Raw genomic sequence first — 14,923 nt, forward strand, 5'->3', positions numbered from 1 at the left:
AAGTCAATGACAATACAGGCCGATGTCAAAAAAAAAAATCCCCATTTAACAATCTAACTCTGCAGTTAAAGAACTAGAAAAATACAGCAACAAAGCAATCGAAAACCAGAGCAGAAATAAATGAAATAGAGAACAAAAAATATAGATCAGTGAAACAATCAGTTCTGATCCCGCAGATCAGTGAAACAAAAAATTAGTTCTTTGAATAATTAAGCAACATTGATAATAAATTAGCTATACTTATGAAGATGAGTTAAAATCCAAATTAATAGAATCAGAAATTTAATAGGCAAAATTATAACATATACTGCAGAAATATACAACATCATAAGAACTTATTACAAAATTCTCTAGGCACATGATTTGGACTTTCAGAAGAAATGGACAAATGATTAGATTCATACACAAATGCTGAAGTTGAAAGAGTAATAAAAAGCTTCCTCATGAATAGCACAGGAGCAAATGTTTTTTTCAGTGACTTCTACCACATCTATAAAGAAGATCTAATACATATCCTATTAAAAATCATAAAAAAAATGACAGTGAGAAAATTTTCAGACCAAATTCTATGAGGCCAACATTATCCTGTTTCCAAAATGAAAAATAGTAATATGAAAACATAAAATTATAGACCAATATCTCTAATGAACATGATGCAAAAATTCTTGATAGAATACAGCAAAAAATAAAGTGGATTTTCCACCACTATCAAGTAGCCTTCATCCCAGGGATGCAAGGCTGGTTTAATATGTGCAGTTCAATCTATGTCATCTACTAGATCAGAAAAAAAGGAAGACAAAACCCACATTATCACCCCAAAGATGTCAGATGTGACAAAATCTAGCATGCATTTATGAGAAAAAAATCTTGAAAAGTAGAAATCAATGGAACCTATCTAAGTATTATAAAAGCTGTATATCACAAGTCCACAGACAACATCATATTCAATGGTGAAAAGGTGAAAACTTCCCTGGTATGATCAAGAACAAGACACGGATATCTATGAACATCACTAACATGCAATATAGTTATGGAAGTATTATCTGAATCAATTATGCAAGAAAAAGACATGACAATAAATTAAATTGAAAATGAAGTGAAGTGTCATTATTCACTGATGATGTGTTAATTATAGAGAAATCAAAACATTTTACAAAGACATCTAAGAATGATAAATGACTATGGTAAGCTAGCAGGATACAAAATCAATACATAAAAATCAGTGGCATTTTTTTCCATATGAAAAAATGTATCAGAATAAAGGGAAATAAGGAATATAGTTCAATCCATAAAGAAGGGAATATCTGGGAATTTCCTCACTGAAGGAAGTGAAGGAACTCTAATTTGAAAACTATAAAACTGCTGAAAAATATAATAATATACAAGGAATGTGAAAATAGCCCATGCTCCTGAGTAGGAATTATTAACATAATTAAAGTGGTCATACTAACTAAAGCAATTTAAAGATTTATTGCAAAATGTATCAAAGCACCAAGGACTTTTTAAAGGAAATTTAAACATTATCAAATGTATATGGAACTTCAAAAGGCACAAAAGAGCTAAAACAATCTCAAGAGAAAAGAAAAATTGAGATATCAAACTTACTAACTTCAAACTAAGTTACACAGTAACAGTAATCAGAAAAATATGATTATGGAACAAAAACAGAAAATAAATCCAATGGAACAGAATTGGGAACCGAGAGATTAAATCCATATAAATATGCAAAGTTAATCTTTGACAAAGAAGCTATAGCCATACAATGAAGAAAATATAGTCTTTATAGTAAATGGTGCTGGGAAAACATGGGTAGCCACTTGTGAAAACATAAAGAAGGATTTACATTTGATTTTGCACAATAATGAATTTAAAATCAGTTAAAGATTTAAACGTAAGAAGCCAAAACATTAAGTACTCGAAAGAAAATATAAGAGACACACTATAGGACATCTATCACAAAGATGTATTTGGGAGTAAAACTCCAACAGCAAAGGGAACAAAACTAAAAAACAAATGGGACTACATCAAACTTAAAAGCTTTTGCCCCCCAAATAAACCATCACAAAAAACAAAAAAACAAAAGACAAACTAAGCATGGGGAAATTTTTTGTGTATACCTTACATTTGACAAAGGCTTAATTCCCCAAATTTGCAAAGTTCACAAGTCAATGACAAAGAAACAAGCAATCCAATTAAAAAATGAAAAGTGATCTCAATAGACACTTCTCTGAAGAAAATATTTAGATGGCTTATAGATAAATGATTTTTCAACATCACTTCTTATAAGAGAAATACAAATTAAAGCCCACTTTGAGATACCAACTCACCCCTATAAGAATGACCCATATAAAGAAGAATGAAATTAACAAATATCAGCGAGATTGTGATGAAAAAGGTACTATCACCCACTGTTGGTGGGAATCCAAGCTGCTACAGCTCCTGTGAAAAACAATAGTCTTAAAAATTTTTGAGCAAATAAAAGTGGAAATTCCATACGGCCCAGCAAATACCTCTATAAGGTATTTAGGTATTTATTCAAATAAATGAAAATTCTAATATTAAAAGATTTATCTATATCTGTGTACACAACAGGATTGTTCACAATTGCCAAATCATGGAGTCAAAACAAGTGCCCTTCATAAGATGAATGGCTAGAGAAATCATGAAATATCTACTTGATGGAATATTACACAGCTACAAAGAAAGATGGAGGCATTAAGGATAAATGATGGACTTCAAGGTAATTATGTTGAAGAAAATCAGTCAAAATGTGAAAGATAGCAAGTGGTTTCACTCTGCAGAATAATAAAATTCTGCAGAATATTATCATATATATAAATAATAGAAGGACTAATACTTGAACTCTGCAAACAGAGTTAATTGTGCTTATCAGGGGGTTTGGAAGAGGGAGGCAGATGGACTTTGGACATGGATTGTTTAATAGAGTCAAAACAACAACAACCAAAACAAAAAACAAAAACAAAAAAGACAATGTTTATTTAATTATTTTCATTTAATTATTTTCAAGTAACTTACAAATTTTGGTTTGAAATGTTTCATTCTTTGACTCATTCTCTAAACTCTAGATTTCTATTCTTAGTCCTAGATGTTATTTTTTTCAGTTCCTGCCCATTCTAATCTGGAAACTGAGAGCACAAAAGGACTTATACTGTATCTCAAAATAGACTTGTAGGGTTCCATTAGATTCTATGTTGCATCCAAGATCCTGCTTCTTGCTCAACTGCTTTTTCATGATGTCAACTGTCACCACAGATGATGCCAAAAGCTAAGTTCCAAGAAAGACTCTTAAAATACATGATCTAGCATTAGCTAAAGTAAATTAACTTATATAATGCTGAAAGCAGTAACTACAAAATTAGTGACTTTGACATACCTATGATTGATTTGTCCAAATTGTCCCATTCTGCATAGTTATCTCCAAGCCAGTGTCCTGCCCACCGCCCTGCAGTTGGATATGTGGAACGAGAAACAACAATTCCCCTTTTGCCAGTTGTCTTCTGCAATGCACTAAAATAAATGGGGAAGGATCTATTCAGTTTTTATATTAGATATTTCTACTTATGATCACTTCATTATTTGATTGAAGATGCCGGTTTTATCTTTTAGTAAATCTAGCTCTTATATAAAAGATTCACTCTATTATAGTATAAAATTCTCCCTTCGAATAATTACCAGTACTTTGCTAAGTGGCCTTTATATATGGTCAATTAATCTAAGTTAAGTCAACTATTAACATGATCAAATTGACTACTCATTTTGTAGGCTTTTTAATGAACTAATTTTATTATATATAAATGTGTTATTTTTCACCTAAATTATGTGTTTATTTTATGGAGGCAACATTGGTTTACATTATTGTTTGTTTTAGAGGTATGTATTTTTTGTAATAAAAGTCTAGGTCCTAATTACTGATTTGTTCCAAACCTTCTCAATTATGACTTGCCCAAACCTGATCTCCATACTACTCATCAAAGAATCTTGCTATAATATTCCCTATTTTAAACATGGAAGAGATGGTCACATTCTTGGAATTATGTAACATATGAGACTAAGTAGGAAAGAAACAGAAAACTTAAACAGATGGTCACAAGCAAGGCAACTGAATATAGTATTAAGACTTCCATTTCTTTCTAATTTTAATTAAAATGTCTTTAATTCTATCATTTGATTATATGAGGTGTAATTTATTTTTAGTGTTCCTTTAGCTTTGTCAAGGTTGTTAAGTATAAATGACAATGTTTTAATTTTTAAAATTTTTGAAGGAGTGGTTAACTTTTTTCTCATATAACTGAAAAAAAAAATTGCTGCAAAAGCACCTATAACATGTGAAAAGTCTATGACTGAAAATTGGGCTAATTTAACTCAAAATTTGAAATTTATTAAGTTGCTTAATTTAAATACCAAATGTGATTAAAAATTTTACAAAAAAATAGTACAGGAACAAAGCTAACAGTTCATTTAAATATATTTCACAATATTAAAAGACATTCTTTATAAGATTATACTGATATCTTTCCCATAACATTTTTAAGATGTAAAACAGCCTCAGACATGTTTAAACACATTCATAAATCAACAATTTACAAATGTACCCTTACCTTCCTTGAACTTACATATACATTTTTTATAATTTTGTTGGGGTAACTAAGTCTTTTAAATTTGCTAAGCCCCTACAATGTGTCAGAAACAATACTGTATCTTGAAATGTGGTCCAAAAATTTAATTGATGACTCTCTATGAAGAAAATACTTTCAATTTCTCTTGAACTGTGTACTTTCATCTTAACATACATAACTGGTTCATATTTAAATTCTCATGGTTTGTTTATATACATATATATGATTATACATATTTATACATACTATCTATGGGTATCTATGCATACATATATATGCATTTATACACACATATATACAATTGGTAAAGTGAAGTTAGCTGAGGATAGCTGGAAAATAAAAAGGCATTGTTGAAGAATAGTCTGTTTTTTTTTTCTTAAAAATGACATTTCCTAGACTTCATAAACAAACTTAGTGTCTTTACACTAACATTTGGTGAACAAATCTGTGGCCATTCATTCAAGTAATAATTTCTTAAATATTTGACCTATTCTAAGTTAAAGAATTTAGTGCTAGCGATAAGACAATGAAGAGATATTACCTATACTACTTACTCCAAAGAACATTTTATACTTTATCAACCTCCATCATATAACTGAGCAGCAAATTTCAAACCCAGAATCTCATTAGAACCAACTAGGAAACTTTCTTACATTCATATATTTAGACTTTAAGACAGACCTATTAAATCAGCATTTAAAAAAAAAAAACATTCTTTCTGTGACTACAATGTGTATTTAAGATCCAGTGTTCGGAAGTTACATTACACAGTATGGGGCCCACTTGAAATATGGGGCCAATGGACTTATAATTTCATTCAAACTCATTTATTTTAAGTAAAATTTAAATTTCTTTCCCACCCAAGTAAAACAAGTTACTCAGCAATCATATATGGCTAGTAGCTACCATATTTGATTTATAGAATTATATTTTTTTATTTTTTGAGATTTATTTTGAGATTTTTAGAATTATTAGGGCATTTCATTTATGGTAGAAAGTTATATTGACCAATAAAGAGTTAATTGTCAAAGAATGGCCTGTGTACCATTATTATCAATGTCACATAGAAGTTGCTTGGTATGGACATTCAAATCTGAGGAGCTAAAAATCACTGACACATACCTATTCTCATAATGATTATTTTAAATAACAGATTTAATTAAGCTTTAATGTCTGAATTAATAATTTCATATTATATAAATTATTTTCTCATTTATGAATTCAAAAGTGAACACTGAGCATCTATCATTTTTAGGCACTGTGTTCCTATGAGCCGTGTACACAGTGGGGAATAAAAAACGTTCAGGATTATTTTTTGAATGATATACAAATTTTTAAATGTTACAGATTGTGAAAGGGAAACAAATTGTAATTACAGTGAAGGATAAGTCAATTACAGATAACATTGATAAGAAAAGTGCTACCAGATAGGAACAAATTAGCAAGAAAGAATTTTAAAGTAAGTATCATTGTTTCTATATCTTAAAGGATCATGTGATTAGATAAGCTAATAATGAAAGTGATCATTGCTTACTCATAAGTAGGTTTTGCTTGTGACCACCCATATAGATTGTGAACATCATAATGTGAAACTGATGATCCATCACTTAGAATATGCTCAGTTTCCATACACAAAGTTCTGAAATGCAATCCTTCAGTTCTTTTTGTGAGTGCTAGGAAAATCAATGAAAAAAGATAATAAATTATGTTACATCAAAATATGCAAAAATGGCTATATATTATTTTGACAAAACATATAATTTTTTATTTTTTATTGAATTTTAACCTTTGGTACAGTGTCTATGCTAATTACAAATGAAAAAAAGATGGTCTTCACATAAAACAGATGTTATTTATATAAGTGTGACTGAAAAATGTGTGAAAAGTTTTGCACTATTCAGTATAAAATATTATGAATTAACATTAATCAATAAAAATCTAAAAATAAGTGTACTCCTGAAAATCTATCATTTAGTACACTTAAGTTGATACATAATGATTAAATCTATTTTATTTTTTAAAAATCCATTTTTAATATGAAGTCCTGAAGTTAATAGCATGAAAAATGCTTTAACAGCATTTGATTGGCTTTTCCACAATTTGACATGCTATTTCCAGAGCTTTGCCATTACTTTCAGATGCTAGCATTTTATGAAGTTTACTGCCTACATAAAAGCATGAGGATGAATGCTGGAAAGCTCTTATTTTCTTCTTAGATCAGAGACAGCAGAATAATGTTAATATTCTTTCCTTTTTTTCCAAGTATAACAAGAATTAAAACAATTTTAAGATTTTTTTTAATCTTAAAGATATTGATCCAATATATGAAACTAAGATATCTCTATTTCTTTGTGTCTTATTTTATTTTTTTTGACAATGAGTTGTAGTTTTCAACATACAGGTGCTATACATTGTATAATGCTGGTGAGGATGTGGAGGAAATGAACACTCATTTTCTCTGGTAACACTATAAATTGGTACAGTTTATATAAAAAATGTTATGGAGATTCCCTGAAAAAAAAAATCTGAAAAGTGGGAAATATTGTGATCCAGCAATCCACAACGAGGTATTTACCCAAAGAATATGAAAACAATAATGTCTGGAGCCGTCCGGAGCATGCACCGAGTTGCACATGCATGCAATGAGTTAAGTTTCGCTTTACTGTTTCGCAATCTGAGAAACCACTGTGTTTTCCTGTAAATCACGTGAGACTGGGAGGTATGATGGGAGGAGCTACCAGGGTATAAGAAGAGAACCATGAGATAGTAGAGAGGATACTGCGAGAGGATACTGCAAGAGGAGCAGAGAGAAGACCAGGGAAGAAAGAGAAGGAAAAGGAAAAATAAAGAAGCAACCGCTAGCGTCAAGTTGTCTCAAGCCCCTCATTTCAATCCTCAGCCCTTCTATTTTCATGCCTACGAATCTTGCGGGTCGAGACACAATAATATGAAAATATTTATGCACTCCTATATCCATGGCAACATTATTTATAATAGTTATATCATGGAATCAAACTAAATACCCATCAACAGATGAGAGCATAAATAAATTATAAAATATACTGCATGTAGTACTACTCAGCAATTTAAAGATAAAATAGTGTCTTTTGGAAGAAACTCAGTATATTTTGAGGTGATTATGCTAATTAATTAAGTCAGAAAGTGAAATAAAATAACTAGATAATTTTGTTCATTTATCAAATAGAAATAACCAAAGAGGGCAAACTGGAAAAACACAACCAAAAATATCTCTTAAACTTTGTGAAAGAGATTGTTGCTACCAAAACAAATGGGGAAAAAGAGGAGGGTAATGTAGGATTATTGTAGTAGCTCTGAATAAATTAAACATTTGCACATATTAAGGTGTGAGGTACTACCTCCAAAATTATACAGTTGCAAAGTTGAATGGAAAATCAATAACATTTGATTAAAAATGAATATTGACAATGTTTAAATCTGAATTTTTTTATTGTTCTCTCTTTTTTTTTTTGAGGTAACACTGCTTTTCAATACTATATTTTAGATAGAATAGGTCACACCTTCTCAGATACATGTCATTATACCAGACACAGCAGCAGTCAACCTGAGTCCTCCAAAACAACAATTTCAAGCAAATTAGAAATGAGTTCATATAGAAAAAAACATACTTCCTAATTTTCTTCTCAAAATAGTCTTAAATAATAATGGTAATAGGTCAAACTGTGGTCCAGAATGTAGATGGACAGTGATAATTGGAATTATGAATCCTGTCCCCTAAATCTGATGGCATTAATATCAAATATACGGTAGCAATATTGCACCTGGGATATAAGGAGGATAATTTAGCTCTTCTCTCCTGCATTGATTAGTAACTGATCCATGTACAAAACTTGATGGCTCATTCATATCCTAAAAACAAAAACAAACAAACAAACAAACAAAAAAAAAAATGTTTTTTTCAAAAGAACTAATTCAGAGAATCAGTTAATTAAAACAACATATTTGAATACTTACCTATTCATTATTCTAAAGAGGAAAAGTATAAGGCATTTCAATAATACTAAAGAGTTTAACTCACTCGCCCACTGCTCCCCTCAGCAGTGTATTTCAGTGGATCTGCCTGTTCTGTTCCCCACTATGTCTCTGGTGAATCCTCTCACCACCCTCACACTTCCAGCCTGTACCCCAGTTCTTGTATGCATAAATAATTAAAAAAAAAAAGAAAAATAGAGCTTATCTCAGTGCTCTTAATTTTTTTTCAAAGATTTTATTTATTTATTTGTTTGTTTGTTTGTTTGTTTGTTTGTTTGTTTGTTTGTTTATACAAGAACCAGGGTACAGGCCAGATGCACAGGAAGGTGAGAGGATTCACCAGAGACAGAGCGGGTAACAGAACAGGCCAACTGAGGAAATACACTGCTGAGGGGAGCAGCGGGCGTGGCAAGAGGGCTCTGCTGTGTCATGTGGGACCCTCGCTGGCTGGCCGGGATTGAACTGGCACTGCAGAGGCTGTGGACAGCTTCACAGCACGGCGTTCAACCACCTGCACCACCAGGTGAGGCCCTGCTCTTAATTTTTAAAAATCCATCCCTCTGAAAAATAGAATGTCTGATTTTTCCTGTTGAGAATATCATATTTTTTTTCAGTTTCCTAAACATAAAATGACATACTAACTATCTTTTCCCATTGTCTTTCCGTCTACTATTACCACTGACTTTTTATCAATGGGTTTTTTAAAGATTTATTTATTTATGAATACAAGAGCTGAATACAAATTTCAAAGAATATCTCTATTGAGCACATGTCTCAGGATCTCCATAATCATATATAAAGAAACCAGTATCTAGATATATAAATTAGTTTCAATATCAAGGCAAAAAATTATAGTTCATGGGGATAATCTAATAGAATTTTATTATAGCACATGAGATTATACATCAGGTTAACCTGTATTTCCCACTAATTAATGTATCTTTTACACAATTGTTTTATAAAATGTACGCTTTACTGTTCTCCTGAATCATAGTACAGTGCTGTGAACCACATTTATAATTTATACATAACAACCAATTATAAAGTTGACTTCAATTAAATACATGTTAACTGATGCAGAGGTTGAAAAATAAGCAGAGTAATAAACAATCCAAGCATCTAAAGAATTATTATGAAAAAAATCTATTTAAATATTTACTGGGGATAAAGTATTTTTTTTTTACTATTAGATTGTTAAAAATCTTAGTTCCATAAGATTATACCTAAGATTAAGAGATTGAGATAATTTTGTTGAATTTGTTAGGGTGTTTGTTAATATATCAAAGAATGATTGAGATTTATCCAAATATTGAATGAAAATAAATGCCCGCAGGCTATTATGAATTGCTAGAAAAAGAGAGGAGTTTGGTATCTTGGTCATTAAAAATATTCAACTTGAATATTCAGGAAATAACATATATGTACATAATTACTAAAACTGTATGTTAGCAGCCTTTAAAATAAGAAAATTCTGTGGAAAAAAATGAGTGGGCTCATACATTGTATGTTTCCAAAACTGACTTCAGTTTTTTTGTAAAGCAAGTGTCTGATTCAAAGTTGCCCAAGCATTCATACTGAATGAGCTCTAAATAAATAAATAAATAAATAAATAGATAGATAGATAGATAGATAGATAGATAAATAAATAAATAAAAGAGAAACAAAACTAGCTCAAATACATGGCCATTTATACCACTGGATCAGAGCCAGGGCTTAACCTGTCACACTCCCTAGAAGACACTTTTGTTTTAGAGATTCTGGCTGATTTAGTTTTCTGATAAATTGGGATTGAGTTTAGTATTCCCCCTTCCCATTTTCCTTCTTTGCCCCTATTCCCATATTTTAAATTTTCTTTCTTATGGATATTTTCAATTCAACAATAAAAATGTAAGCTCAGAACAGACTAGACCCCCCCTCACCCTTAACCTTGAGAGCTCAAATAAAAGTAGGACCCCAAACTCTTCTCTGTCTCTCCTCTCCTCTCCCTCCCTCTCCTTCTAATTCTCCTTTCCCATGACTTTAAAGTTACCCAGGTATGCTATATAATGTCCCTGTCTTATAAGTACTAGATCACGATATTTTCAGTTTCTTGATGGTTATCACTGAAGGGTATTTTTCCATCATAAGAACCCTAAACCTTAGTGCAGTCTTAATATGGCTGTCTTAATATTGACTTAATAAAAGGGGGAAATAATATGGAAAAGTCACCTGGGCTCAGGTGAATGTTCTTAGGTATTATTATTATTTTTTTAAAGATTTATTTATTTATACAAGCATAGGGCTCAGTCAGAAGCACCGGAGGGTGAGAGAATTCACCAGAGCCAGAGCGGGGAACAAAACAGGCAGACAGATGAAGTACACTGCTGAGGGGAGCAGTGGGCATGGCAGGAGAGGTCTGCGCACCATGTGGGACCCTCGCGGAGGCCAGGGATGGAACAGGCGCTACAAAGGCTTCATGCAGCTTCACAGCCCAGCGCTCAACCACTGCACCACTAGGGTAGGCCCTTGTTCTCAGGTATTATTAACGCTAATGTTATTACTAGAGTCTACTAAAATTTGTGTTATCACTACTCAACAAATAACTTAAAATATGAATTGTCCATAGTGTACTTACAATCCACAAACCATCAAACTTAATCTGTTTATTGTAGAAATCTGCAATTTCATTTGCCCACCATTCTGCTGTAGAATTCTTAAAGAAATCTGGAAATGCTACATGAGCTCTTGAAGCCTGTTAAAACAAAACCCATTGCCACATGTAGAAAGTCATAACAGTGACTCTATATGCCTAAGTCAGACATTTATAGAACACAAGTTGTACACGAGTGATAGATTTCCTCCAAACACCTTACAGTGTTGAGGAGGAAAAGGATCGTGAAAAATCTATGAGGAGAGAAGAGAAAAACCTGAGAGTCTTAGGTGAATTCTAAATATTCAGTTCAAACCACACATATACATATCTGGGGGGCTTTTCAGATTGAAAGGATATGTTTTTATTATCCATATCTTTAGAGTCCTGGAGGTTTGGGATCTTGTTGGGAAGGCATTCCTTTGTTTTTCTAGTGAACAACAAAAATATTTTATCAAGGTTTCTGCCCTTCCAGAACCAATAAATCCTTCACCACCATGACTATTTCTTTTTTCTCTTTTACATCAGCAAAAAAGTGATTTAATCCTTCCTTACTAAAAATAGCCCCACTTGCCAGTCTACAGGATAAATTCCAAGGTAGGAGTTTATGTGGTAGAAGAAGATTGACCTTCAACTGTTATAGTGTCAACTGAATAACTAACAATCACAGTTTAAACATATATAGTAAAAGTTCAAGCAGACTTCTAAATAGACGGGATATGGAGGGACATTTTACACAGAGAAATACAGAGTAGAGAAGGATTTACAATACTCATGCATCATGGATAATTTTAGATTGAAAGGGAATTAAAATTATTGTTTTTCCCAAAATTGTATTAAACCCACTTGAATAATTATCTATGTAGTTATATTAAGGAATATTTTCTATGCCAGGAATTGTCCTAGATCAATTATATACAATTATACACAACAAACTGGATAACTTAGATGATATGGTTAGATTCCTGGAAACATAAAACATAGTAAGAATAAATCATGAAGAATTAGAAAATCTGAATGGGCTGATTATTTCTATGATTAGATCACTAATCAAAACCTCACAAGAAAGAAAAAATTCAGGACCTAATGGTTTTGTTGATGATTGATATGAAACTTTTATGGGAGGATTCATATGAATCTTTCTGAAAATCATCCCCCCAAAAAAAACTGAAAAGGAGAGATTATTTCCAAATTCACTTTGAGAGACTAGCATTGCCTGATACCAAAACCAAAGGCAGCAAAAGGAAAAAAAAAAAAAAAAAAAAACATAAAAATGTATTGTTTATGGATGTAAATGGAAACATTCTTAGCAAAAATTACCAGCAAACAATATTCGACAGTACATTAAATGCACCATGCAACTTAGCTGCATTTTTTTCCGTGATGCAAGAATTGTTCAATGTAAGAAAATCAATGTGATGTGTCATATAATCAGTTTGAAATATAAAAATTGCATTATAACTTCAACAGATGCAGAGAAATCATATACAAAATTCAAAACTTTCTTGATAAAAATTCTCAGCAATCTAGGAGTAGCTAGAATTGTCTCAAAAATAAAATAAAGACCATATATTAAAAGTCAATAGTTAATGTTACAGTTAATCAGGAGCAAGGTGAGGATGCTCATACTTGCCACTTGTTTTCATCAGTTTATTGGCAGTCGTAGCAGAACAATCTGGCGTACAAAGAAAAATAATCCATATAAAAGTGAAATAAAAATATCCCTATTTGCAGATAATATCTTATGTGTAGAAAACCCTAAGAAATCTACAAAAAAAAAACAAGAACTTCATATTAGAACTAATAAATCTAGTAAAGTGGGAGGCAAAAAATCAACACATTAAAATGAATTCCATGTGTAGATACTAACAATGAACTATATGAAAGAGAAATGAGGAAAATAATCCCATTCAATAAACTTAAATAGTTAAAGGTTTATACACTGAAATGACAAAATATGTTAAATGATAGTTTAGAAGAAATGCACTAATAGAATCTCATGTCTATGAATTAGAAATTATGACATTGTTAAAATGTCCATACTACCCTAACCAGCTATAGACTCAAAATAGTAACTATTAATGCCAACTTTATAAAAATAGAAGAAAAATCCTGAAATTCATTTTGAACAGAGTTCCTGAATAACAAAAATAATCTTAGAAAAAAAGAATAAAACTGGAGGCATCACATTTCCTGATTTCAAAACATATCCCAAAACTATAATTAAAACAGTGTTAATACTGTACAAAAATAGACATACAGATCAATGGTGCAGAATAAAGAGCCTGGAAATTATTCTATACATGTATAGTCAATTGCTGTTTGATAAGAACACCAAGAACATAAAATGGGGAAAAATAATCTCTTCCACAAATGGTGTTGAAAAAAAATATGATAACCAACACTTAAGAATAAAATTGGACTTTCATTGTACATCACATATAAATATTAACATGAAATTGTAAGACTTAAATGTCACACATGAAGCTACAAAAGTTAGAAGGAACTATAGGAGAAAATCATCATGGCATTTCTCTTGGCAATGATTTATTGGATATCTCCCAAAAAACATAGGCCAAAAAAAACTAAAAAACAGACAAGTGAGATCATAGCAAATTAAAAGTTTCTGCACAGCAAAGAAAACAGTCAACAGAGTGAAAAATCAGTCTATGGAACTGAACAATATATGTGTGCACTAGATAAATGGTTAATTACCAAATGATATAAGTATTCTACAACTGGATAGAAGAAAAAAAAAAGATCTGTAACTGACTTTAAAAATGTGTAAACATTTGAATGGCCTTTTCTTAAAAGAATGCATACGAATGGTAAACAGGTACATGAAAAGGTGCTCAAGTTCACTTATAATCAAGAAAATGCAAAATAAAAAAAAAAAACTAAGAAAACATTTTGATAGAATGGTTATTTTCAGAAAACAGAAGATAAATGTTGGTGAGGAAATGGAATAATTGGAATCCTTGCACAGTTTGCAAAACAGTGTGGCCATTAAAGATAACATTATGCAGATTCCTCAAATAATTAAAAATGAAACTACAATGTGCTCCACTAATCCCATTTGGACATTTATCCAAAAGACATAAAATTGAGATCTCAATAAAACACTTGAATTACATCATTTATTGTAATAGTCTCAAGAATGAACATTCAAAATAACCTAAATGGTCATTGATGGATGGATTGATAAAGAAATTGTGCTGAACAAGTATGATGAAATAATATTCAGTCTTATGAGAGGAGAAAATCCTGTAATATGCAGCAACATGATTAAAGCTTGAGGGCATTCGATGAATTAAATAAGCCAGTCACAGAGGAAAAAATAAAAATATTATTACGCGCATCTGAGGTATGTAAAAGAGTCAAATTTAAATGAGTAGAAATTAGGAAGGTGCCTGCCAGGGACTGAAGTCTGGGGCTATTAGGGAGTTACAATTCTATAGGTATAAAGTTACAACTACATAAAATAAATAAATTCTAGTGACCTGGGCAACCTTGTTCTGAGTGTCAAGGAAGTTGTGTTGCAAACTTAAAAATTTAAGACAGCAAATGTCATGCTATTTATTCTTACCACAATAAAGTAAAATTTAAAAAGTGTTTTTATTAAACATAATTTATTGAAAAATTACTT

At 31.2% G+C, this 14,923-nt stretch overlaps 1 protein-coding gene across 1 annotated transcript in view; it reads right to left on the bottom strand.

Annotated features, from left to right (window-relative positions):
- Nucleotides 1-14,923, bottom strand: part of SI (sucrase-isomaltase) — a 133,115-nt gene that overhangs the window by 17,439 nt on the left and 100,753 nt on the right. The window contains exons 34-37 of the mRNA XM_037526650.2: nt 11,263-11,379; nt 8,438-8,525; nt 6,172-6,310; nt 3,395-3,528 (exon numbers count right to left, since the gene is read on the bottom strand). Coding sequence (XP_037382547.1) covers nt 3,395-3,528; nt 6,172-6,310; nt 8,438-8,525; nt 11,263-11,379 — 478 coding nt within the window. The remainder of the gene's footprint in view (nt 1-3,394; nt 3,529-6,171; nt 6,311-8,437; nt 8,526-11,262; nt 11,380-14,923) is intronic.

This window comes from Talpa occidentalis, unplaced genomic scaffold (genome assembly GCF_014898055.3).
Source record: "Talpa occidentalis isolate TD23 unplaced genomic scaffold, MPIMG_talOcc4v2.1 talOcc4.4, whole genome shotgun sequence".
NCBI lineage: Eukaryota > Metazoa > Chordata > Mammalia > Eulipotyphla > Talpidae > Talpa > Talpa occidentalis.